The sequence below is a fragment of the Equus przewalskii genome, chromosome 3, assembly GCF_037783145.1.
Source record: "Equus przewalskii isolate Varuska chromosome 3, EquPr2, whole genome shotgun sequence".
Classification (NCBI taxonomy): Eukaryota; Metazoa; Chordata; class Mammalia; order Perissodactyla; family Equidae; genus Equus; species Equus przewalskii.
In genome coordinates this window covers 44,596,547-44,623,470 of record NC_091833.1, presented here as the reverse complement: position 1 = coordinate 44,623,470, position 26,924 = coordinate 44,596,547, and the positions used below count along the sequence as shown (strand labels likewise).

The 26,924-nt window shown below is 43.5% G+C and overlaps 1 protein-coding gene across 1 annotated transcript; it reads left to right on the top strand.

The window, feature by feature from the left end:
- The first annotated feature begins 10,375 nt into the window (after positions 1-10,375).
- On the top strand, positions 10,376-12,727 carry ATOH1 (atonal bHLH transcription factor 1). Its single transcript, XM_008535769.2, has one exon. It carries the CDS (start codon positions 10,740-10,742, stop codon positions 11,814-11,816), a length of 1,077 nt encoding a protein of 358 aa, XP_008533991.1. The 5' UTR covers positions 10,376-10,739; the 3' UTR covers positions 11,817-12,727.
- The last annotated feature ends 14,197 nt before the right edge of the window (positions 12,728-26,924 follow it).

Below are 26,924 nucleotides of genomic sequence, written 5' to 3'. Positions count from 1 at the left end.
GAGGAGTAAACCAGATGGCTCATGGCAAATGACAGTAGACTACTGTTAACCGAGCCAAGTGGTAGCCCCAGTCTCAGCTGCTGGGCTACTGATGTCCTTATTACGCAGCTACTGATATGGTGAATTTACCAGGAAAGATGATTAGAAACAGTTCACACTCATTTGGAGTGAACAGTACATTCCCGATCTTGACTCAGGGTCCTGTTAATATTCTTATGCTAAAGGGATCTTGAGCATCTGGACCTTCTACAGAACATCATAGTGGTGCATTCTACTAATGACATCATTTTAATTGGACCTGGGAGGCAGAAAGCGGCTTTATAAGGAATGCCCTTGTGAGGCATATGTGGGCCAGGGGGTGGGAGATTAACCGTACAAAGTTCCAGGATCCTGTCAAACTGGTGATGTTTTTAGGATTCCAGAAGTTTGTCATATGCTAAGACATCCCCAAAGAAATGACTAAGTTATTACTCCTTGAACCTTTTGCCACTCAGAAAAGCATAATGCCTGGCATACCTCTTTGGATTTTCGAGAAAGCACATGCCACACTTAGGAATACAGTTCTGACTTATTTATCAGTTGACTTAAATGGCAACCAGTTTTGAGTGGGATTTTGCAGCATGTTTAAGCTGTGGAACAAGCATGCCTGCCCCTTAGATCAGATGATTCAGCAGGTCTCACAGTGCTAGAGGTATTTGCGGAACATAAGGTTGCCATTTAGAGCTTTTGCAAGCCCCAACAGAAGAGTCACAGCACAGACCCCTAAGAGCTTGGAGCAAGGCTAAGCCATCTGCAGCAGAGAACCGCTCACCACTCCAAAAGCAGATCCTGGCATACTACTGGACCTTAGTGGAGACTGGATTCTTAACCAAGGGATAGTAAGTGACTATGCAACTGGAGCTACTCACCTTAACATGGATATCACATCAAGTCATACGTTTGGAGGAGGGGCACAGTAGCAATCCATCATATTGCAGAAATGATACATTCTGGATTAGACCTAAGCAGGTCCAGAGACCATAAGTAAGTCATATGAAAAGATGTCCCAGACCTTTACATTACTTAGTTACATCAATACCTCAGCCTTAGTAAGCTAACAGAAAACAAACAGCTAACAGAGAAGGGAAAACTGAGGCCTGGTTCATGGATGAAGTGACTTGAGATGTTTTCAAGCTGAAAATAGGTTGCTATTGCACCACAGCCTCTCTCAGAGGAGCCCTGAAAGGTAGTGTTGAGGGGAAGTCCTGTGTGGTTCACTTTACCATCAGCTTTGCATGAAGAAAGAAATGGCCTAAGGTAAGAATAGACATAGATTCCTACGCACTGGCTGGTTAGTCAGGGACCTGTAGGCAGCAAGATTGGAAGAGTGAAGACAAGGAGATATGAGGAAGAATTGTGGAGATGGACCTGTAGGAGTGAATACAGAGTGTGCAGATCTTTATGTCCCATACCAATGTCCCCAGAGACCATCTACCACAGAGAAGGTACTGAACAACCAGGAGGTAAAGATGACCCATACACTGGAAGTCAGCCAGCTTCTTTCCTCAGCTCCCCCAGTGCTTGCACCATGGGCCCTTGAACAGAATAGCCTCACTGGAGGGATGGAGGGAGACAGCAGAGAGATAAACACTAAATAAACAATTGCACAAATAATTATTTCATAATGATTATCCATACTAAAGGAAACAAATGTAAGGCACCATAAAAGTGAAAAACAGGGAGCCGACCCTATTCTGGGGGATCATGGAATGCTTCCCAGAGAAAGTAAGACCTGAAAGTCAAGTAGGAGGTAACTAGACAAAGAGGGGCAGGGGAGAAAAGAAGAGTATAGAAGGCAGACAATATGTGTGAAAGCCCTGAAATGGGAAGATGTTTGGTACATCTGAGCGAAGAAAAGGCCAATGTGGCTAGAGCACCATAAGTGAGTGGGAGAGTGAGGGAGGTGAAACAGAAGAGATAGGGTGGGACCAGTGAAGCAGAACTTTCAGTCCATGTCCAAGGATGCTTTGTTGCTGTTTCTGTTCTTGATGCTGCTCCTGCTGTGGCTATAATGGCTGTTGGTCCATTCTCTCTTTCCCTAGCTACTCCTATTCAACTTTCAGGTCTTACTTCCTCAGTGAAACATTACCTGATCCCCCAGGTTAGTGTCGGTTGTTGATGTTTGTGCTGATTTTAAGAGTAATGAACACCATTGAAAAAGGACTAGGATATAGATAAGAATTTGGTATTGATTGGCATATAGATGGTAGAGGTAGAGTAAGAGGAAATAAGAGCATAGTACCAAGCCAATTAAAGGTAAAAGTCTGCTTAAGAGAAATGAAGAAGGAACAACCTGAGAAGTAGGGAGAAATAAAGAAGAATATGGTGTCCCTGAGTCAAGAGAACAGAAAGTTTTAAAAGAATGGGTTCAATTATGTTGAAAGTTGAAGAGAAGAGCAATTAAGATACGGCCTAGAAAAAATGTCCATTTGATTTAACAACAGGGGTATTTAACCAACAGAAATTGGCAAATGCCAAAATCAAGGCTTAATTTATTGCTTTGTTGATTGTCTAGACTTAAGATAGTGATAGAGAAAATGTTAATAATTCAGATTAAAGTTAAAAGTTTGTCGATGTCTGTAGCCATTACACTGTAAATAGCACCAAAAAAATTGAGCACATATTCTTCTAGCATTTGAAAATTATCATCCTACTCAGAAAGAAGTTGCTCACATCATTAACTCTCAAGTGAATTCTGACACACATCCTCATCGTCGTTTCACTTTCATCTTATTCATTAACAGTAAATGAAAAATACCAATCAACATTCATGGAGGAAGTATATTTGTCCACCGATTGCAATCATTGGTTAGTTATGGATATAAGAATGGCAAAATCAATGAAGACATGCTGTGAGAATCAATTGGCTACAGGGAATTTACAATAAAGAGTATTTAATGTTTTATTATTATTTATAAATTGTATGTCACACATTCTTTATATAAACAAAATTTATAATAAACTTATATAGTATGCATGCATGCATTTTTTTTTCCAGAGAGCTAGCAGTTATACATTTACCAGCATACCACTGTCCCTAACCATCACTAATGATCATTAGAGAAATGCTCAGGACATACTTATATAAATTAAAAACAAATTCACAAATTTAAACTTGAAATAAAAAGAGATATCACAAGTATGGGAGGAAAGGAAATAGAATGCAAATTAACTATCATAATATGGTTTCTCCAGAGAGTCTAACTGGTTGACTTACAAATAAAATTTTGGAACACATGCCATTTGAAATTGCTGCAGAAACATAGTCTGAATTTTCTCTTCACTGGTGATTCACTAAAAAATTGGTTCAGCTACTCTAACCTTCACAAATAACTTCTAGAAGATTCTGCTACATTTATCTTACTTTACTACACCCTGCCCCTCTTTAAATAAAAAGGAATGAAATTTTTCAAAAGATAACAGAGAAATTAACATGAAGCAAAGGATATTGTTGTAGCTTTAACATGTGTCCCCAAATTCTTTGATAAACTTCCCCTGCCTTCAGGGCTTAATTGCTCTCTCATTGAGTGTAGTCTTGACTTAGTAACTCACCTCTAATAACTAGAATATGGCAGAAATGACAGAGTGTGCTTTCCAAGTGTAGGTCTAAAAGATAGTGCAGTTTGCATCTGTCTTCCTTGACAGATTTGCTCTGGGGTAAGCTAGCTGCCCATATGTCCTAGGACACCCAAAGAGCACTATGGAGAGTTATCCATGGCAAGAAACTGAGGCCTCCTGCCAACAGCCAGTGCTAACTTTCCAGCCACATGAATGAACCATCTTGGAAGCGGATCCTCGGGTCCCAGTCAAGCCTTCCGGTAATGTCAGCCTGAGCTGAGGTCCTGACTAAAACCTCACGAGAGACCTCCAGCCAGAACCACCCAACTAAACAGCGCCAGAATCTCCTACTCACAGAAACTGTGATATAATAAATGTTCATTGTTTCAGCCACTAACAATGGGGAGATTTATTGTGCATCAATAGATAACATACAGATATTATAAAATTGTGAAGGAGTTTATAGTTTCTGGTGGTCAATGAACTTTGGTAAATTTAGGAACTATCATGAACGCATCTTTGCACTTCTCTCACATGCTATTAGGATAGCAGTAGGCCCAAAGACCCCTTGCTTTCACCTCCTTGCTAAAGGATAAATGGTAGTTTCATTTATCTTTTATCCTTCCCAGAGATGACCAAGGGAAGGGTTCCTAGAGGAGGGAGCATTTGATCTAGACCTTGAGACTTAGGTTACATTTTAGTAGGAAGGAATGGATAATAGGTGTCTGGATTAGGGGATTTGTATTGACAGAAATTACAATATGTGTCCTGAGAACTACAAAGTAGCTGAATAGAACATAAGGAAACTTCTGAATGATGGTTCTCAAAATTGGTTATCCCCAAGAATCCCTTTGGGTGTTTATTTAAAACACAAGTCCTGGGCCCCATTCACAAAGTTAATTTGATAGATTTTGTAGTAGTCCAGGAATCTACCTTTTAAATAAATATATCAAGTGATTGTCAGGCAGTTAGATGATCCTTGTAACACCATTTGAGAAACATTGTGTTGAAAGAATAATGAAATCTCAGTTTGGAGAGGTACATTAGGACAAGGTAATTGGTATTGAAATGCTGAACTACGCTATGTGGTTGATACGTGGTAGACAACGAAAAGCCACTGGGGTTTTCACAAGTTTATTGAGAAAATTTTCATGTGCAAGTAGAACTAATAGTCTAAGGAATCTTCACATCACCCATATCCAGCCATAATCAAGCTTTTTCTACATTCGCCTCATTATTCCTTTTTCCCATTATTGACATTGCTGATGAAGTACTTAAAAGCAAATCATAGATCTCACGTTATTTCACTGCTATATGCTTCTACAAGTGTCTCAAAAGGCATTCTTAGATAACCACATTGCCTTTATCAGACCTAGAACAAGTTAACCGTAACTCACTGGTATCACGTAATACCGAGTTCATATTCACATTTCATCAGCGTCTTTTTTAAAAAAAAAAAGTTTTTTTTATTGTTGAATACAAACCCTATCCACACATTGCTTTTGATGCTATATCTTAAGACTGTCTTGATCAAGAGCTATCCTTCCTCGCCTTCCTGCCTCTTTCTTCATGTCACAGACTTGTGGAAACTGATCATTTGTTTTATAGAATGCTACATGATTTAAGGTTGTCTTGTTGTGTTCTTGGAGTATCACTTAACTAAGTATCGTATCCCCCATATTTCCTGGAAACAGGAAGTTATCTCTAAGGCTTAATTAAATTCAGATTCATTTTTTCTTTTTTTAAAGAATACTTCATAGGGGTCTGTAAACTTCATAATGCATGAAAAATCAGGAGGCACATAACATCAGCATCTTCTATTCTAAATGATACTAAGGTTGAAGAATGGGTTCAAGTGGTGACAGACTGATCCCTCCATTGTAAAATTCCCCCAACAAACTTTGATCTAATTGTTTCAACCACGGTTAGTGATTGCGTAAATAAAATTTTTCATTAGAGGTTACAAAATATTGATTTTTCTAAATCTCTTATTTCTTCTACCTTTATTAGATGGAATTATTCTGAAAAGAAATTTTCCTAATGAATTAAGGTCAGACTATCTGATTACTCTGAAACACAGTTCATACAGGAGTGATAGAAGAAATGCTCAATTCTTTCCCATAATTGCCAATTGTTAAGTTGAGGCGACAACCAATGGTGAAAACAATACTTTAGGCGGGGGGGTATTTGTCTGGTTGACTCTGTTTTTTAATGTTTGTGACCTGATCAGAACACTGCTTAGGAGAACTCATCATGACATGGAAATTTTTATTTAAAATAACCTGTAAAAGAATGCATTTCAAGTTAACTTTCAATTTTTTGGCACCTCTTGAGAAAGATTTTTTGAGTTCTTGTGAATGGAATAGTCATTAAATCTGAGAGTTCATAAATGCACTGGATACATACTCTGCTGTGGCTGGGCAGAGCAAAATACAACTTGAGGTTTCAGTAGCAACTACAGGCCTCAACGCACTGGGTATAATGCTTGGATTGACATGAATTAGTGACTCTAGACACGTAAAGAACAAACTAAATATGTCTACTTGGTTAGTTTCCTTTTGACTCAAGATAATCTCAGCTTACAGAAAAGTTGCAAGCACAGTACAAAGAACTTCTGCTAAACCATCTGAGAGTAGCCCAACATCCCCAAACACTTCAGTGAATATTCCCTATAAAGGAGAACATTCTTCTATCGAACCACAATAAAACCATCAAAATAGGAAATTAACATTGCTACCATCTATTTCCCAGACACCGTTCAAGTTTTCTCAGTTGTCCCAGTGGCGCTCTTCATTAGAAAAGGACACAGTTTAGACTCAGGCATCAGATTTGTTATCAAGTCTCTTTGTGCTCCTCTAGCCTGGAATAGTTCCTGAGACAGTTTGCCTTTCATGATCATGACACTTTCAAAGAGTACGGGCTGGGTATTTTCAGAATGTCCCTCAGTTTGGGTTAGTTTGACGTTTTCTCTTGATTGGATTCAGGATATCCTATGATATTTGACAGGAATATCATAGAAGTGAAGTTGCGTTTTCTGCATCTTAACAAATGACACATAAATCTGATTTGCTCCAATGCTGGTGATGTTAACTTTTTTTTTTCTGAGGAAGATTAGCCCTGAGCTAACATCCGCTGCCAATCCTCCTCTTTTTTTGCTGAGGAAGATTGGCCCTTAGCTAACATCGGTGCCCATCTTCCTCTATTTTATATGTGGGACGCCTGCCACAGCATGGCTTGATAAGTGGGGCGTAGGTCTGCACTCAGGATCCAAATGGGTGAACCTAGGCCGATGAAGCGGAATGTGCGAGCTTGAAGAACTTCACCACCACGCCACAGGCTGGCCGAAGTTAACTTTGATCACTTGATTAAGCTGGTGTCTGCCATACTTCTCCATGGTAGTAGAGTCAATCTTCCTCCACTTGTAAGCAACACATATTTTGTAACTAAGTATTTTTCAAACCTTCAATGCATTCATTTATTCAGCTATATTAGTAAGGATTGACAAATTCCTTTATTTCTCAATGGTGCGTAATGTGTTGCTGCTATCATTACATAATTTGATGCTCAAATTGTCCCATATTTTGTAGTGGAAGCCACTTCAAGCAGGCTTCTGTGGTCTGTTGACATGTCCCCATCATTCTTTGAGCACTTCCTTATATCTGACACAAGAAGTTTTAGGTTTATCTTGTGTTTTTTCTGTCCCATCCCTGGAATCAGCTCATTTTTCCATTGGTTGCATTGGTTCTTCTTCGTGGACAATTTTATTTAGAAACTAAAACCTGGAAGCTAGATATGCTCATTGCTGATCCCAGGCCCCGAGAATGCAAAGAGTCAGGGAATATACATAGGTACATACACACACCACACTTATACCTCTATTTCTATATCCTTTATTTACACATATTCAAAACCATAAATTCATGTCAAGATCTTCAATCCAAATCCAACACTCCAGCTTTCTCCATTTCCGCATTTCTAACTCCCTTTCTGACAGTGAGAAACCTTACTCCAATTGTCCTCAAATGTTTACTTTTCTCATTAACCCTCCATACATAACGAACCCAGCTGCCCCCACACAGAGGACCTCCTCTCTTAAACTGCCATACTGCCACTGCCACCATCCAGCCCCGGAGACACTCACGGTACTTGGTGTTTGACATCCCACATTCCGCTAGGTCACCCTGCTCGCCTCCCTCAGGCTCCAACCCCACGCACTGGGCACCGTGTTCACAGCCCCAGCTCAGATGCCTGCCTTCCTCAGCCCACCTAAGGGAAGAGAAGCAGAAGGAAGGAGAAGGGAGGGTGAAGATAAATAGCTTCCTGTTTTATTCTAAGAGCAAAAGAAACGTATTTCACCACAAACTAGAAAAAAAATCTTACTGTCCCACACATTATTGGGACACTCTAATTTATTCACCTAAAAATTGAGACTTGTTTCAAAAAAGTAATAATACTAATGATTATCTACAAAGCTAGCAAACTAGGATCAATATTCTAAGTATTCAGCAAACATTTGGCTATAGCCAATAAAACTGTTTAAGCTTAGGGGAAAATGAATATTTGGCTGTTATGCAGTCAAATTTAAAGTACAGACAAAAAGTTTGCGCGATGCAAGCCCAAGGATAATTTGGGCATCCTACATATTTGGTGGTGACATCATGTGGAAGAATTCCAGGAGTAACTTCCAGCTGACACAGTTGGGAAAAGTCAATGCAGAGGAGTAAAACGCAGTACAAACGACCAAGAGTCCCAGGCTTTAGCTGCTTACACTGCCACGCATACACAGAAAACGGTTAATCCTTTTCCTGAAAGCTGTATTTTGGCATCCACAGCTACTAGCAATTATTTTTTGAAGTAGCAAATTTTATACAGTAGCACTATTTATAGAAATAGCATCATTAGTTGATTCCAATAGTACTCAGTCCAATCACCAAAAAAATGGAGAATTTTCTCCCAAAAAGGATACTAGATGATTTTTCCTTTTCACTTTTTCTTTATTCTCATCAAGGGTTTTCAGATTAAGTTTGGGTTTTTCTGCTTTGCCTTGGTTTCTGCGTATCTTATTCAGTATATTTATTTCAGCAGAACTTAAACATTCACACAAGAATCCAGCTCTGACCTTTCTGGCTCTTAAGGTCAGAAGGCCCAGGACTGTCCCTACACACCAGCAAAGAGACAAGGCTGAAGGAAAAACAAGTGAAGAATGAGGTATTAAGCATCATTTTAGTACTCTATTCTACCGTTCCATACCTTCATGAAGATAGTTATAGAAGGGAGAAACAAAATACAGTATAGAATATATATATATATATATATATATATATTACATACATACACACACACACACAACTATTTCAGTCCAGTCCCAGAGATTCTTCTGTCCAAGGAGTTCTAAACAGCAAGTTAGAGCAAGCCCCTGAGAATACATACTAGAGAGAACCACTTTCAGTGTTTCTGGGCACTGCGGAACCAGGTTCCAGGGAGCTCTCTCTAGTGGTTTTTCTTTGCACCACCTTTCCGAGAGGACGCAACTCCTTCGAGATGACAGCCACTGCTAAAGTTGAAAGCAGCTCTAGCAGTAGCTGGTTGCGTCCCACTCCTGGGCCCAGGGGACGGAGCAGTAGAGCGCCCCTAGGTGGGGCGCGCTAGGCACAAGCCACGGCGTCCCAGGGGCCAGGAAGCTTCTGATTGGCTCTTTGCTGTGAATAAAAGAGGCGGCGCTAATAGGCCGGCAGTGGAGGGCTCACCTGGGAGACAGGGTCCCAGGCTCGCCCTGGACCTCCCGGATCTTAGCGCTCTGGGGGGCGGAACGCAGGGAGAGAGCACACCGTAACTCAACGGAGGGGGAGGGGGTTGGGTGGCGCTTTCTGGGTGTTGGCCGCAGAAGCCACTCGCCGCCTGGAAGCCGGGCTCCTGAGACCGAAGGGCGGGTAACTCGGGCTTCTGTACCTTGACAGCGTTCGGAACTGCAGGGAACGCCGGCGGCATTCCCGTTTCTTTTGGGCACCCTCCCCTGGCTGCGCAGCTCGTAAGGCGTGCTACTGGGGAGGTCAACATTGCAAAATAGCCCTGCCTGAAAACGACTCTGCGGAGAGTTTTCTGCAGATTCCAACCCTGGTTGGCCCCAGGGTGCTGGGGACAGGGGACAGAGAGGGTTGGGGCATGTGGAATTTGGTCCATTCTATAACTGTACCACGGCTTTATTTTCTCGTCAGAGAAAGATATAAAACAAAGTCAATCTGGAGCAAGAGATGAAAAGACGTGGTAAAATTAAGAAACGTATTCTGAGACAGTTATGGGAACTTTTTTAAAATTCTAACATTGATTCTAAATGGTGGACGTCATTTCGCATTTATCTGTGAACACATATAAGGAGAGGTTTATGTATACATACATATATTACATGCGCGAATACATATATCATCCATGTATACATATGTTGCATTATACGTGAAAGATTTTAAATGGGCGCAAACGGTGGGAGTTACGATCCCAGCTTGGAGGCAGCGATGGGCCGGCGGCTGCTCCCGCCGTGACCGCCTCCCGCGCCGGGCGCGTCCAGCCTCGCCGGGAGCCGCCCGCCCGCTCGCTCCCCTCGGCCGCGCCCGTCCGACGCAGGCGGCTCGGGCTCCAGCCAAGTGCCCGCTCCGCATCCGCTCCCGCAGCCCGGCCGCTGGCGCGGTGACACGACACTGGGGTCAAGTTACAATCCGCAATTAACATATGAATTTGACGAACTTAAAAGAGGTTCGAAGAAAAAAAAGACCTGAGCGTGCGCCTGAGCTCTCGGTGCGTAGGAACTTTTCTCCGGGCGTAAAAACTCTTTGATTGGCTGCTCGCACGCGCCTGCCCGCGCCCTCCATTGGCTGAGCAGACACGCGACCGGCGCGAGGAGGGGGCTGGGAGAGGAGCGGGGGGAGACACACTGGCGCGTGCCGCTTTTTAAAGGGGCGCAGCGCCTTCAGCAACCGGAGAAGCTTCGTTGCACGCGACCTAGTGTGTGATCTCCGAGTGGGTGGGGGAGGGTCAAGAGGAGGAAAAAAATAAGACATTGCAGTAGAGACCCGGGAAGGGTTTTTTTGTCGTTGAACTGGTTTGCCAGTGCCTCCTCCGACTCTGCGCCTCCGAGCTTCTGCAGTGCAATGTCCCGCCTGCTGCATGCAGAAGAGTGGGCTGAAGTGAAGGAGTTGGGGGACCACCATCACCATCCCCAGCCGCACCACCTCCCTCAGCCTCCGCCGCCACAGCCACCTGCGACTCTGCAGATGAGAGAGCATCCCGTCTACCCGGCCGAGCTGTCCCTCCTGGACAGCACCGACCCACGCGCCTGGCTGGCTCCCACTTTGCAGGGCATCTGCACAGCACGCGCCGCCCAGTACTTGCTGCATTCCCCCGAGCTGGGTGCCTCCGAGGCCGCGGCGCCCCGGGAGGAGACGGACGGCCGCGGGGAGCTGGTGAGGAGGAGCTGTGGCGGCGGCGGCGGCGGTGGCAGCAGCAGCAGCAAGAGCCCCGGGCCCGTGAAAGTGCGGGAACAGCTGTGCAAGCTGAAAGGCGGGGTGGTGGTAGATGAGCTGGGCTGCAGCCGCCAGCGCGCCCCTTCCAGCAAACAGGTGAACGGGGTGCAGAAGCAAAGGCGGCTGGCGGCCAACGCCAGGGAGCGACGCAGGATGCACGGGCTGAACCACGCCTTCGACCAGCTGCGCAACGTTATCCCGTCCTTCAACAACGACAAGAAGCTGTCCAAGTACGAGACCTTGCAGATGGCCCAGATATACATCAACGCCTTGTCTGAGCTGCTACAAACGCCCAGCGGTGGAGAGCAGCCGCCGCCGCCACCAGCATCTTGCAAGAGTGACCACCACCACCTTCGCGCCGCCGCCCCCTACGAAGGCGGCGCGGGCACCGCGACTGCAGCGGGGCCTCAGCCGGCCTCTGGAGGGGGCTCCCGGCCATCCCCGCCCGGAAGTTGCCGGACTCGCTTTTCGACCCCGGCCTCCGCGGGAGGGTACTCGGTGCAGCTGGACGCTCTGCACTTCTCGACTTTCGAGGACAGCGCCCTGACGGCGATGATGGCGCAAAAGAACCTGTCGCCTTCTTTGCCCGGGGGCATCCTGCAGCCAGGGCAGGAGGAAAGTAGCAAAACTTCGCCCCGGTCCCACAGAAGCGACGGAGAGTTTTCCCCCCATTCCCATTACAGTGACTCGGATGAGGCAAGTTAGGAAGGTGACAGAAACCCTGAAAACTGAGACAGAAACAAAATCGCCCTTTCCCAGTGCGCGGGAAGCCCCGCGGTTAAAGATCCCCGCACCCTTTTAATTTTTGCTCTGCGATGGTCGTTGTTTAGCAACGGCTTGGCTTCAGATGGCAGCTACGTTTGATGCTTTGCAAGAGCCGCCTCTATTCCAAACTTCCTATGGTCCATACTGTTTGATGAAAAGTTGTTGTTAAAGTTGTGTTCTTTCCTCCCACCTTCTGCTCCCCCTGTAGATAGATAAAGTATAATTATATGTACCCATATAGGACATCATTATTCTAGTTCCCTGCTGCCAATACGCTGCTAAAACGTCGCATCTTCTTCTCTGTCGCTGGTTTGTGTTTAATTTATTTTATGCCCTGGGCGTCCATCCCTGTGTGTTGCGCGCACTCACGTGTGGGAGAGTTAGCATTCCGAAGTTGTTTCCCAAAATGCATTATGAGGCGCAAAGTTAATGCTTCCAAAGTGAATAACTTTTGACTATGGAATTGTTAGAAAACAGGGAACTTTGAGGTTTATGTATTGTATAAACATACCCAGTATGTATATCGGATCGCGAGAACATTGGCGTCTTTTAGGAATCTTGGCGCACGCACTTTATCAGCCGCTACTGCTGTGGCTCCGGGACAAACTCAACTGCCAATTGCAGACCAGTTTTTTTTTTTTTTTTTTTAACATGGCCACTTATTATACTTAAGCTCTTTGAAGATGTTTGTTTAAAAAATTAAAATTAAAAAACACATCCAGTAGTGTCAAAAGCATTTGGTTAATTTTATTTTGCTTTGTTAATCTTAGAAAACGTATTTATTATTGAGTGTTTGCTACCATTATCTACTTATCTTGATTCATTTTTTTTACGTTTTCTACTCGAGATCATTTTATTTTAATTTAGCAAAGCCAACTGCCATTGTTTTATGTATTTCCTTTTGCAGATGATAAAATAAACGTGAAAATAACTTTTACTTGTCACTTACTTCTTCCATTCTAATGTAAGCATTGAAAACAGTTTAAAAACGGCCTGGAAGTCTTCCATTAAACGCAAATTTACGCGACGTAAGAGTCTCGAAGAAAAATTCTGTTACAAGCCTTGCACCTTCAAGTACACCAGAAACCCTTCATTTCTAAGCGCCCAAGTCAATAATTAAGTTGTGAGATAAAACTTCTCCCAAATTTGCTACACAGTTTTGCCTCTTGGATAGCCAGGATTTTTTCCAATCTTCCCTAATCCCAGCCCCAACAATCTCTGCGAGGGGAGACACGAGTCTCAGGTCTCCTAGGATCTGGCCAGGAGTAGTGAACTCGCTGTTTCCACTTCATAAAATCTTTAGCCAAGCTGAAAGCTTTCCCGTATGTCAAATACACAGCACAGACTCACTCGCTAGCTCTCTCCCCTTCCTTCTTATCTCTTTCTTTCTCTCCTCTTTGTGGGGGGAGTAGCCAGGGCACAGAGAGACTAAGAGAACAATGGAAAAGATTTTGAGGGAAAAGGGGGATTGGTGTTCACAGATTCAAAAATTAGAAGCCTGCAGTTGTCCTAGGAAATTGTTGACCTCCGTTCATTTTTTCTTTCCAAACAGATCTGCTTCTTCCAATAGATGAGATAACATTTGCTTTTATTTTGTCCTTCTGAATTAGTTCCTATGTAGAAAACATTTAACTACGGTTTTTTAGTCAGTTGCAGAAACTAAACGGTGCCCTCACTCTCACCTCACGGTCCTCACCGCAGAAAAGCCTCTTCTGGGTCTCAGGATCATAGATTTTGATAAAGCTAACATGTGTGTGTATGGAGAGGGTATAAAGCGGAATTTCTAAAATATATTTGGCAAACGTGAGAGCAGAACTATTTATTAAACTAAAGATTGGGCGACGTTCCACTGGATAAAGGTCAATGAATTTGAGAGGTTGATTTTAAGCCAAATCTTTTATGTTTTGTATCTTCATTGGGATAACAATTTGCGGGAACAAGGAAGTGAAAAAAAGCGAGAGATTAGTTTGGTCGCTGTTTCATCATCCTGTCTCCCCCAGTACCTTGAAAAGACGAGAGCGCCGCAAAGTGGGTTTGCAGACAAATTAACGCGCGAAGGAGCGCAATTCTGGTCTTAAGAAGGGAATCCCGGAACAAGCTTTTAACCGACCACCTGGGTATTCATGGCTTTCAGCTTTAGCCTACGACAGAGAGAAGCCAAGAGCCTCTGCCAGCTCTCCGGAAGAAGTGACCCGCGGCTCCTAACACTTTCCAGGGGCAGAAACAATGCACCTGTCCCTTAGATAACCTTTTGCACCCACTGAGTTTGCCTTGCTCGAGATAAACATCAGGAATCATCGGCTGCTAAATAAATCAAGCGATTGCTTCTAATACATTTCCATTTCGCTCTCAATAAGCAGACTCAACAGGCACGGCGTACAGCAACCTTGCAGGATGAGCGCACACATCTTTTTATAGTTACTTGGCTTGGTGTGTTTGCATCCATGTATAGAGGGAGAGAGAGAAGAGGACCCAGAATTGTTTTACCTGTTATAAATCGGAGAAGGGGAAAGACAGGAGTAAGAAAAATAAAGTTATGATTTTTCTTTCCTCAAAGAAAACGATTTATGTTTCATTTTTCAAAACCAATTATGCTCATTTTGTGTCAACCAGAGGAAAATAACTCTTCTGAAGTTATTGCTCTTTTTTTTTTTTTTTTTACGGACTCACAGAAATCTGAAAACAGAAATGACATCAGGAACATCTTCCTTCCCATCTTTTATAAATGAGGAAACTACTACCCCTTACTTGCCCCCAAATTACACAGTCAGAAAGTGTCAATATCCAGAACTGATTCTTACTACACCCATCCACTAGGTCAATGAGTCCACAAGTTTTTCCTAAGAACTCGAGTTATGCAAATGTTTGGGATTTTTTGCTCTTACCACAATAATAGGCAGATATTTATACTTTTAAATGTTAGTGGCATTATATATGAATTGGAGACAATGCCAGCTTCATTTAAGAAAGCCACTTTACATTTCTTCTCCAGAGAAAAATAGCCATAACAAAATATCTGATTGGAAATTCTATGTCACACTGATTGAAAAGTGAGGATGAATTCTTCTAACCCATTGAGACATGCACAAAAAGCCAAATCACTCTGTGATAAATTAAGTACTCAAACTTCAAATGAGGACTTTAACCTCTTTTCTTTTCTTCATTCTATTTCTTTCTTTCTTTTTATGTTGGCATTTCTTTGAAAGAGATGTACAATCACATTTCCATTTTTAGGTTCTGCTATGAAGTTTGCATAACAAACGCCGGGCAGCTCGCTCTCTTACACTCCATTAACAAGCTGTAACATATAGCTGCAGGTTGCTATAATCTCATTAATATTTTGGAAACTTGAATATTGAGTATTTCTGAGCGCTCATTCCCCATATGCCAGACTACTCCTGCCATGCTGACTGGTTCCTTTCTCTCCATTATTAGCAATTAGCTTCTACCTTCCAAAGTCAGATCCAAGTATCCAAGATACTAGCAAAGGAATCAACTATGTGTGCAAGTTAAGCATGCTTAATATCACCCAAACAAACAAAGAGGCAGCATTTCTTAAAGTAATGAAGATAGATAAATCGGGTTAGTCTTTTGAGACACTGCTGGTGCTTTCTAGAGTTTTAGATACTTTAAGCAGCTTGCTTTATATTCCGTCTTTGCCTTCCACCCCAACACCACTTTTATTTGTGGAGGCTTTTGGAGCACCGCACTTTGGGAAACTTATTTGATTTCAGAGATAGCTAAAGGAAGATTATTTTTGGCAACTGGCAAGTTTAAACACGTTCTCTCTGGGACATTGCTTACTGGGGGTCTAGCTTGACTAGAAAATAAGGGGGGGGAGTTAATTTCCTTACTCTTAACCAATGCAGGACCAATGCTTTAATTAGGCCTTTCTATTGATTTTAGAGATTTAAACCTGAACCAAGTAAGGGGTGTTTTATCAAAGGATATCTTGTAATTATTTCTCTCCTCTGTTCATTTCAAAATTCGAGAAAGAGATGCTCAACTTCATCGTAGCAGTCCCAAGCCCCAGTTAGAACAGGAAACGAAGAGTGTCAGACCCACTTGTCAACTGCAATCTAGACTTGTCAACTGCAGACTGGAAAAACCAGCAAGTACTAGTGAGGGGTAAAGACCTCTAGTAGTTGAATTACTTGCAGTTAGCTTTGTGAGAAGAGGTTGGAGATTGGGGAGGAGGGTGTATAGCCAAGATGTAAATTTTCCTCCTTGTTTTTGACTGTACTCTCACCAGCCACCCTCAGGCCTAGGCTGAGCCGAATCTCAGACTCCAACCACTGAGGTCCCTCTCCTTCTGCTAGGCCCCTAACTAGAAAAGGCGGAGAATGGGTTAAATCCTGGGACGCAGGGGAGAGGCAGGGGAGGAGAGAAGTCGGGGGAAGATAAAGAAAAGGACAGGAACCAAGAAGCGTGGGGGTGGTTTGCCGTAATGTGAGTGTTTCTTAATTAGAGAACGGTTGACAATAGAGGGGTTGGCAGAGGCTCCTGGCCGCGGTGCGGAGCGTCTGGAGCGGAGCACGCGCTGTCAGCTGGTGAGCGCACTCTCCTTTCAGGCAGCTCCCCGGGGAGCTGCGCGGCCACATTTAACACCATCATCACCCCTCCCCGGCCTCCTCAACCTCAGCGTCCTCCTCGTCGACAGCCTTCTTCGGCCCCCCACCGGCAGAACTCACAGAAGCGAGAGTCTCTCGCCGCCTCCCGCGCCTGGCCCGGGCCCCTCTCCTCCCCCAGCTTCGCAGCGGGAGCCGCCACTGCCCACTGCACCTCCCAGCAACCAGCCAGGCAAGAAAAGAAGCTGCGCGAAGTTAAAACCAAGCAATGCCAAGGGGAGGGGAAGCTGGAGGAAGAGGCGGCGGGAGAGCTGTGGGGTCGTCCAGGAAAAGTTGGGCTGGGGGCTGAGGCACCTGAAGCAGTGAACCAGGACTAGGAAGCAAGCGCATCCTCCGCGCAAGAGGCCGTGCAAACGAGCTCCCTCCAGCCCGCGCGACTAGCCGCCCCAGGGCTTGCAGTGGAAGGTCCACTCCCCATTTCTAGCCAAAGATACATTTCCTCAGTCCCTCCTTTATTCTAAAATATTCTCTATTGTATATATATGGATACTGTTGAAGTTCTTAGAGTTTAGACGTAAATTTAGAAGACAGCCCACTGGCATCGTCTCTCAGGGCTGGGACACACGTACCTGACTTTTCTTTCCTTCACTCCTTAAGAAAAGAAAAGCAGAGTTAAGTATTTTGGTCCAAAGATTTTAGGCCTCTTTGCATCCCAGCGATCCTGTTCCAACTTCAGCCCTGCTCCCCCTGCTCCAAAACAAACAAGCAAATAAAATAGGTGTTTGCTGCCCAGTCTGCAGGAGGGCCCCATGCTACAAATTCATACTTTACCCCACGGAAACCAGAAGTTTCCTGCATATGGATGAAAAACAAGATGCTATCCAATATAAGTATCATCCTCCCTCCCTCCCTCTCCCTCTCTCCCTCTCTCTCTCTCTCTCTCTCCCTAACAATCCTGATTGAAGAGTTAAGAGATCTGATAAGGAAAGCAGTGTTCTGATAGCCTGCTGGCTCACCAGGCCCGGCTACTGTCAAGATGATGAAGGAAAGTGTAAGCTAGGATCTCAGGTGTTGTCTTGGGATTTCTCAAACCAACAAATGTCATTGCTCTTTTGGGCCACTGGCCACTTACTGGTCTATTCTAGAGAGAGTTTTTCCTACCTTCCAGCCCCTACAAACCCCTGGAGCTCAGGTGCTGGTGGGGGAAGGGCTAGGATTGGGAGGCAGGGGCGAGGTAGCATTTGAGGAAGGAGTAGGCGTCATTCTTTATATCTTAAAGGCCACAAAACCAGGAGAGAGCTGAAAACTTAGGGCCACCAGTTGACTAGGAAGATGGAAGGCCAGTTCTTTTCATTTTCAATTAGGTGTATTTATTTCTGGAAACAACCTAGCAGAAATGTACAGGACGATTTTTTTTTTCTTTAAATTTTCCTCTAACCCAAGAGATATTGATACAGTAGGTCAAGGCAGAATTCCAGGAATCTTCATACAGGTTTCCCAGGTGAATCTGATGCCAGTGGAGCAAGGACTACACTGTGAAAAGCACTGACCTAAAGGAGTTCCTGTTAGACCTCTTCTCGGGATTGCCTGTGAAAATAGGCACTGGCTAATCTGCCCCTTTGCCTTCTTTTACAATACTCAGTCATTTTTCCAAGAGGAGAGAAGCAGACAGCTTAGCTTCTTGGATCCCATGAACCTGACTTTCTTGCTTATGAGGCCTGAGACAACAGGCTCGAGGCCTGAGGTGACTCAACTCTAAAGTGATCCCAGCTCCCTTTGGAGCCATAAGGTCATCGGTCCAGGAGGTCCAAAACATGGGCCCCCGGGCTCAGTGAGAGAAGCCAAAATCATAACTGCTTGTGAAAAGCAGGGAGCAAGAATTTTCTCAGGCTACGTAAACTCTAAGAGAAATAAGGAGATGGGGTAAGATTGTCATGAAGCCCTTTGACTATCACATCGCTCTGTAATAACTCCAGCATGAACTCAGAGGGCCATGGACTGTGACGGAGGGGTCAGCCATCTACAACCTGACTGAAGAAGTAGCTGTTCCCTTGTGTTAGTAATGATGATCAAAGAACACAGAGAAAATCAATTTTATGAAGGCAATGCTATCATGAGACAGCGCAACATTTTTTAGCGATTAATTCTTTTATTCATTCCAAACTCCTGCTCCGCTGTCTCTTATTCATATTCCCCCATCTTCCCCTTCTTTTCTTCAATGAATGAATACTTACTGGGTGGTACCGATGGTAGAGTAACACTGGGCTTAACCACCATGAGAGAGATACACAAAAATAAAATAGAGCCTTACAGAACTTAGAACTTGGTTGGAATCTCAGAATAAAACACGGAAAAGAAGCATCATCCCCAAGGTGAGAGTACATTCTTGCTACAGAGGGGTCCATCAGCTTAGACTGTAGCCTTATGTCTGCCATCAAATTGTTTCACCCACAGTTCCGAGGGTACCCGGTTTGTAGCCTTCATTGTTTCTCTCAGAAATAATAGACATTCCAAGTGGCTTGAAACCCTAAGTGCCAACCTTCAAGTCAACCACAGTACCAATCTCTTCTTCTTGAGCTCAGAGGATACTTCTCTTTCTTATGAAGTTGGTAGTGAGAGTGTAGGCCTAATTTCATACCAGAAGAAACTGAGGCTCTGAGAGAGGTGAAACAGCCTGCCTAAGGTAACAGAGCCTCTCCATACCACACAAGTCCGGGTCAGCCCTGAGTCTAAGCTTCGCCTGCCTCAAGTGCATATTTTAAGCCAGTCACCTTACACTGTTCCTCTTGCTCTTGCTCAGACTCAGAGGTGAGAGATTCCTGAACTCTTCCACTTTACATTTGCTCTAGAGACGGAGAATCCTTTGGAGGTGGCCATGGAGCAGGCTCCATTTCCGAGTGATAGATTTGAGAGACTTACTGGTTAGAATAATTTTCATTTGGAATGCCAGCTTTCCTCCTCTGACCGACTGATACTGGACATGGGTGCCTCTTATTATCTATACAAACTCATTTCTGCTCTCATCTAGAAAAATCCATCCAAATACTAAATAGCATGTGAAGGTTAGGGAATGGGCCTAAAGAATGTTATATGAAAGTGTGTCCTGAAGAGTAATGGCCTGGAAGCAAGTCATTTCCCAAAATTCTGCTCTGTGTATGCTTGTAAGAATGGGAGGGAAGTGGGGCTATAATTTTTATTGTTTCTCTTGGAGGGAGAAGTAAATTAACTTGCTACATTTGTAGCTGTGGATTCATTCAGTGATAACATACATTTTTTATTTGCCTGGTCATCTGAGCTATTGGCTTTTTTCCCTTAAAGCTTCCTCCAAGCACACCTTTACCACTGTCTGAGTGGTTCAGTGTCTGAAAAATATCTTTTTGTTTTGAAAAGCTCTGTTCTTTACCTACCAAGAGTCAGTACTCCATTTTATAGCATTGCTGCTCAGCAGTTTAGGGCAATCGCTTTTGTGATGCTTGTCCCTTGGATGCTTTCAACGCCACAAGGAGTGAAGTGAGGAGTATGGGGTATCTGAAAAGTAGGATGTATTTCTAATCAAAAAAGAAAAGTTTGCAAGCTACTCCATAGGCCAGATTTTAGGAACAAGAGATGCACCTTGTACTTGCTGTCATGTCTAGCCATTTTCTCACAGAACATTTTTCCCCTTTGCTCCTTCTCCCACCTGCATACCAGGATAGCACCTAAGGATTTAGTTCAGAGCCCTTTTTGCCAAGACCTAAACCCAGACTGCAGCTCCAATTTCCAGCAGGAAGCAGAAAGCTGTGACACAGGCTCTTTCCTATTTGGCCTTACTTTGGAACAACCCTAAGAGTTCACTGTGGGCCAGGGCGCTACTTTCCCAATATTTTGTCCTGTCTCTCTCCTTGTTCCTTTGCCGTGTCCATTTTGCTATCAACAAAGAGAGGTGTGATCTACCCAGACCAGGGGCATTGGCTTTGTTTCAGTGTTTTCTCATATGTCCGTCACCCTGTGTTGACCAGTTGGGCCAAGGACTGAAGGGGTGAGGCTGGGAGGCATGGTTACTGGGCCAAATACTGTATGGATGAGGAGCCTGAGGCTCCTCGGGGCTGTAGGAGAGGAGTAATTTGGAAGGGTCTGTTTGGCAGAGTCTCTGGAGCACTGTTCCACATGCCGGGCATTTTATAGACAGGTTCCTTTTGGTGGACCTCTCCCCACCCTCACACTCTTGGGAAACAAAGGAGAAAATAATTCATCTTGTTAATTAAGGGTTGTCCTCAAAACTCTGCTTTTACCTCCGAGCTCACCTCCTTTTGGGTGCCTCCCCAATCCTCCAAGGTCTAGTGAAGATTTATTTTTTTTCTTCTCTCCTGGGACCCCATGCAAAGCTTTTTCTTAAGCGGTTGGTATTGCTGATTTATTTATAAAAGGCCAGTCCCTTAGGGATAGGAACCCATATTTAATTGACTTTGCCACTGTCCTAACGGTAGGCAGATAATGCCCACGGAAGAGAGCAGTGAAGACCAAGGTCGCCCAGGTTGCTGGGTGCTCTGGCTGGCTACAGAACTCCTTGTCTCACGTTCTCTTTACATTAGATAGACTCTTTAAATTGATTGCAGCCAACACCAGAACCTCTCCCTCTGCCTGGAAAACTCCTACAAGATCTTTCTAACAGGTTCTTCCCTCCCTTCTTCAACTGTTTTCCTAAGCCCTGAATTCCCCAAGCAGAGTTTAGCGTCACTCCACTGTGCTCCCAATGGTCCTTTCAGTAAGTGACATTGTAACAGTTTTTGGAAGTGCTTTTCTCTGAGCCCCTTGAGTCGGGCAGGCTCTTATTCACTTTTGTGTATCCCAGCTCAGAGACGCCCCCAGGATACCTTGCCGGGACTCGTCTGGACCGGCAGATGCCCGGAGGCCAGTCTTGGGAAGCGCTTCCCGCGCTGACTCCTCCTCTCCGAGGTCGAGGACGCGTTAGCGCTGGTGTGACGGAGCGGGTACCCGACTGGATCCCCGGGAGGCGGAGGCGCGATTCCAGCCTCCTGCCCCCAGACTTTTTTTTTTTTTTTTTTTATCGATACCTGCGTTTTCTAGAGTACTGCTCTGTGCACCGTCTTCTCTTCTTTTTTATGAGCCCTCGCATGCTTTTCATTCATTCTCTTCTTTCAGTTTCCACTTCCCTATCATTTCCCCCCAGTCCTCTGTCATCCCTTGGTCCCTTTCCCACCATTTCCTTCCCCCACGCCCTCGACCCTTGCTTCCCAATATTGATCCTTCTTAGTCGTTTTATTTTGCGTCTTTGCTCCTTTACCCACTTCTCCCCAACCTCATTGGTCTCCATTCCCCGGGGCTTCCCTCTTCGCCTCCTGCCTCCCTCGCACAGTCGGGGCAAGACCAGAGCAGCCGCTGCGCTGCGTGGCGAGCGAGGCAGCACCGCTTCTTCCCAGGAGCCGGGCGGGGGCTGGTGCAAGTGACTATCTTGCAGAGATGGGAGAATCTGCAGCGCCTCCTATAGGAGCAGCTGCGGGCTTCGCCCCTTAACCCTGGCCCGGCATGGAGCGGAGGTGGGGAGGTGCAGGCGGTGGCCGAGACCGGGGGAAACCAGATCTCCCGGCACTGTGAACTGAAGCGTTTTCTCTCCTATTCTTTTTTACCCACCCCTCTCTTCTGACAAAACTACCTAGCAGTGTTTCGTGGCTGCGCTGTCGACTTTCACCTCCTAATCTCCGTCAATGAACTCGGGAACACTGATGCAGCGCAGCATCAGCCCATCTGTTGATCAAGAGTCTGAGATCTCTATTCCCTCCTGGGTGAGAATTCTTCCCCAGGCAGGCCCCTTGCTGTAGTAGCCTTCATTTAACACTCCCCTCATCGTTTGCATCTGAGCGCCTCAACACCTCTTTTCTCAGAACAATCCCTCCTCCAGCCTGCAGGACTCGCCGGACTTCCGGCTATACCATTGTCAAGTTCACTGGATGCAACCCAAAGAACGCGCTGCTGCTTGCAGCACCAAATAGCCATTAAGCAGTAAACTTTTCAGGATAATTTCTCTCTAAAAGTAGTCCTCAGTTCTGTTTCTTTTTTTTCATGTACCCTTTTCAATTTGTTTTCATCTAGGCAATAAATGAAATTCCCCCAAAGACGCTGTCTTTGATCAATGGGAATAATTTTGTCCGTCATGCTTGTAAACTGGTTTGCGGAAGATTTACAGAGAACCATAGAGGAAATGAAATGAACCATTCAGAACTGTGTCCTGAGGTTTACCTAGGTAATTGAGCCTTTCACTGGGTCCTCCTGAATTTTTCATCAGTAAACTGGTTTCATCTCCAACTGATGGTTTCACCATTATTATATGTTTCAGAGCAGCAGAAGCTTTAAATTGTTTCAACATTTGCCCCATAAGTTTAAAATGCATGCATGAATAAGACATTTGGTTAAAATCATACTTCTAGAAATCAGATACGGGCAAGGGGGGGGGGTGCTACTGTAAAACCTGCAGAAGGATTTGCACCTGTTCTACTTGTGGTTGCTAAATGACTGCTCCAGTCTAGAGGTATTCACCAGGACAGCTGGCAGATAGGGGGTTAATCATTACAGAAAATGATGCAGCCTATCTTTTCAGTTTGGTTTATACAGAAGGGCAGTAAAGATTTATGCTTCAGGAGAAGGATAAAACTGTTATTTTCAGAGTGTGGTTGACTCCTTTGTTGATCCATGTTAAAGAACATCCTCAGCTCTCCTAGAAGAGCTCTGATTCTCGTGCTTTCCCTGCCTTGACTGTTTTAGGCTATATAAAAAACTTCTTAGGTTTCCGAAAAGTTCGAACATCTAACACTTATAAGAATTTTGAACTATAGTAACATTTTTAAAAGAGAAAATTCTCTGGATATTTCATTAAATTAGATAATACTGTTTGGCTAAATTAGTTTACTTTCTTGCGATGTTTGAAAAAGAAGGGTGTATCCTCCAATATTTCTAATTACTGCGAATCACATCTTAATTTAGAAAAAAATAGTGAGCTGGCCTTTTTTTTTCTCATGGAGGGGATGCTTATTTATTTCTTATATTTGTGGAAAATTAATTCATGGATATAAATATGATAGGTATATCTTATTACTATATATCTCTCTCCTAATGTATTTTCCAATTCCAGTAAAGGAAAGTTCAAAGAGCTTTCTGTCACCAGCTAGTTATCAACAAAAACAGCATTCATTGCCATTCTGCCTTCAGGCAGCATCTGAAGCTCCTACAGTTCGATCCTGTGATTATTAACTCACTTCCCACCAGTATCTTATAGAGGCCCATTATCTCCTGTCAATATTTTTATAGCCTATGAGGAGAAGTCCTGCTTTACTTCCTGTTAGAAGGGTGGATACAGGGTTTTTTCTTCTTTTTTTAAAGTAGATAAATATGTACTCTACAAATATGTTTGACTGAGGAGGTGAAAAGGGAGGGAAAGGGGAGCCTAGCATCTGCTGTCCCGCGGGCTCATTGTGTGGTTAATAATTGCTCCAGAATAGTTGCACAGGGTGTAGGCTTTCAGAAACAGGGAGTACTGAAAGATCCAGTCTGAAGACCCTCTTCAGTTCTGTTCATACACCAAATCCCGTATGGGAGAAAGGTTTTTGTTTCTGTTGTTGTTGGGTTTTTTTAACCAAATTATCTCGGTGTAAACCATTTTGCTTTCCTTGCTTTGAGAAATCTCTTAAGATACATTTCCTGAAAGAGATGAACTGGTGTATAGTTTTCCCATCCCAGAGACTGGAGCTACACAACATAAGACTGTCATGAGGGTATGTTGTGAATACAAGGTTACTGTTATCAAGGATCTACTTTGTATGAATAAACAGTATTTTAAACATTTATGCAAATGAAACAGCCTTTAGTTCAAAGCATGTACTTTAAAAAGTGACATTTATCACCTTCCTGTATTCTCTGCTTCGTGGCTGCTCTGAACAGTTAAAAGACCAAGGCAAATGAACACAGATGTGGGATAACATGAAATATTGTGATGAATCATGACATTTTTTAATATAAATTGACACATAATATTCAAACTCTGAAAATTTTCAAGTTGAAAACCCTTCTGTCAAGAATGAGAAATAGAAGACTCTTTCTGTGTTTAGAGTTATATCTTTTTAAAAGGGTAGTAGACATGAAGTCAATAAATATGCTTCATTCCGAGTTTTCTCGCTTATTAATTCTGTGTAACTCAGGCAAAGTATTTACCTCTCTGAGCCTCAGTATCCTTATCTATAAAAGAAGAAAGAACAATTAAACCTAAGCTTCTTACCTCAGAGGTTGTTGGGAGAATCATATAAGAGCATACCTATCATATAATATAACATATAAAAATCCTGTAAGATGACATGTGTGTATCAGTCATGTTAGGCCAGGCTATGCTCTGGTGACAAGACCAAAATCTCAGTGACCTAAGCAACAAAAGTTTATTTCTTGCTCATGATGTAAAACTATAACAGATCAGCTGGGGCTCAGCTTGTGATCACTTAGGGACCCAGAATGACACAGTAGCCATCATCTCCAACATCGCTAGTAACCAGATGCAGAAGGAAAGAAGGGTCTGGAGGCAATTATGTCATCTGCTTGGAACTGACACATCACTTCTGCTCATAATTCATTGGCCAGAGCTACTCACAAGGCCCCATCCAACCACAGAGAGGTCAGGAAGCACAATCCCACCATGGAAGAGAATCAGGATCGTTTGGAGTATAGCGTTACCACCACCACAGTTTGTAGAGGAAAAATGCAAATGGCAAAGTGCATTGCAGGTGAAAAGTGTTATTTATAAAAGTATACGGGGTATATCTGAGAATTAGGGCTAATGTGAATTACGCTAAAATCCTTTTGTGATTTAATTCTCTAAAGTAAACTTAATTGAGGGTCATTAAATTAGATGGCATGGATATATTTCCTTGGAGTTACAGGAAACATTGACCCAGAGCTTCCTAAGAAGCTTGATATTTTACTTGACTCCAAACCAGATCACAGTTTTCCTAACATCCAGATCCTTAGACATTCACTGAGATATGTGATTTTAAAAAATTACATCTTTAGGCAACAATAAAATTTCTTTTTGTGCTCTTGAAAGTGCAAAATTAGTGGTAAATAATTACTGTATTTATCATTTATGGATAAATCAATCATCTCCAAGGTTAGGTCTCAGTCAGATATAAAGGAGTAAGAAACAGCCAATTTTAGCTAGGATTGCAAAGTGGAACAAATACATTAAGGTGCTGACAACCTCTGTTTTGGGGATATTCGTCATTGTGAAATTTTGTCTTGATTCACAAGTTGGGTGGACTGATTTTGCCTAAGACTTTAGGCCCAGAGTTGCAAATTGACCTACAGACTACCTTCACTTGTCAGCCTTGTTTACTTCAACCTGCAACAGTGGTTTTAGTTTGTCTTTGCTTCTACATTTTTCTCTATTATTTGAGTTGCTTTGATTAAAAAAAAAAAAACTGGTCCATTTGTAAGTTTGTCTCAGCTAACAGGCCAAGCCAAGTTGGTCATTTGGATGATGGTGCTAATCTAACAGAAGTGGTGAGCAGAATAATGCTTACCTATTTAACCTCTATTGAAAAGGCAACTATTTTTCCATAGTGGAAAATGAGTGAAAAATGTTCTCTACAACTTTCACCCTTGGTCACCAACTCATCTAAGAATAGTTTTCAATTTTTACTGCGTATCTACTATGGTCAGCATTGTATTAAATTATAAAAGATTTATAGGTGAGGGGAGAGTTGGGTGTATTTTAAAGCATAAGTACAGTTTGTGCCTTCTCTTTTTGGGGGTATTCTTCCTTCATCTTATATTTACTTAGAACCTATTGTGGGCCAGTCATTTTTTAGGTGCTGAAGAGAGAGATCCCTGCCCTCATAGACTTTGTATTCTACCAAGGAAAGAGAGACAATAATAAGATAAATAAGCAAAGTAGTTAGTGGTATAGGTACTGATAATCATTAGCAGGGAAAATTAATGCCAGAAAGGATAATATGCAGGGTTGGGAAAGGAATTGAAATTTTGCTTTGAGTGGCCAAGGAAAACTTTGCTGGGAAAAAAGAAAATGTTGAAGCTAGCTCTTTGGATATTGGGGGGAAAATACTTTAGGTAGGGAACAGCAAGTGCAAAGGCCCTGAGATGGGAGTATCCCTGCTGTGTGCAAAGATGACCAGGAGTCCAGGGTGGCTGGTGTGGAATGAGAGGACAAGAGAGCAAGTTAGAGAAATAAACAGAGTCAAATCTCCTATACCCTCATATATTGGAGATGGAATTTGACTTTTATAGAATGAAATAAGGAGCCATCTCAGGGTTTTAAACAGATAACTGACATGATGTGAGTTATGTTTTATCGGACCCTCTCTAGATGTTGTATTGAGAATAGACTGCAGAAGGATGAGGGCAGAAGCAGTTAATTCAGGTGAGAGATGTTGGTGGTTTAGATAAAGTAATTAGTGTGAATCGTGAGAACTTGTCAAATTCTGGG

Coding starts and splice junctions, on each gene's coding strand:
- ATOH1 (XM_008535769.2), top strand. CDS start 10,740: ATGTCCCGCCTGCTGCATGCAGAAGAGTGGGCTGAAGTGAAGGAGTTG.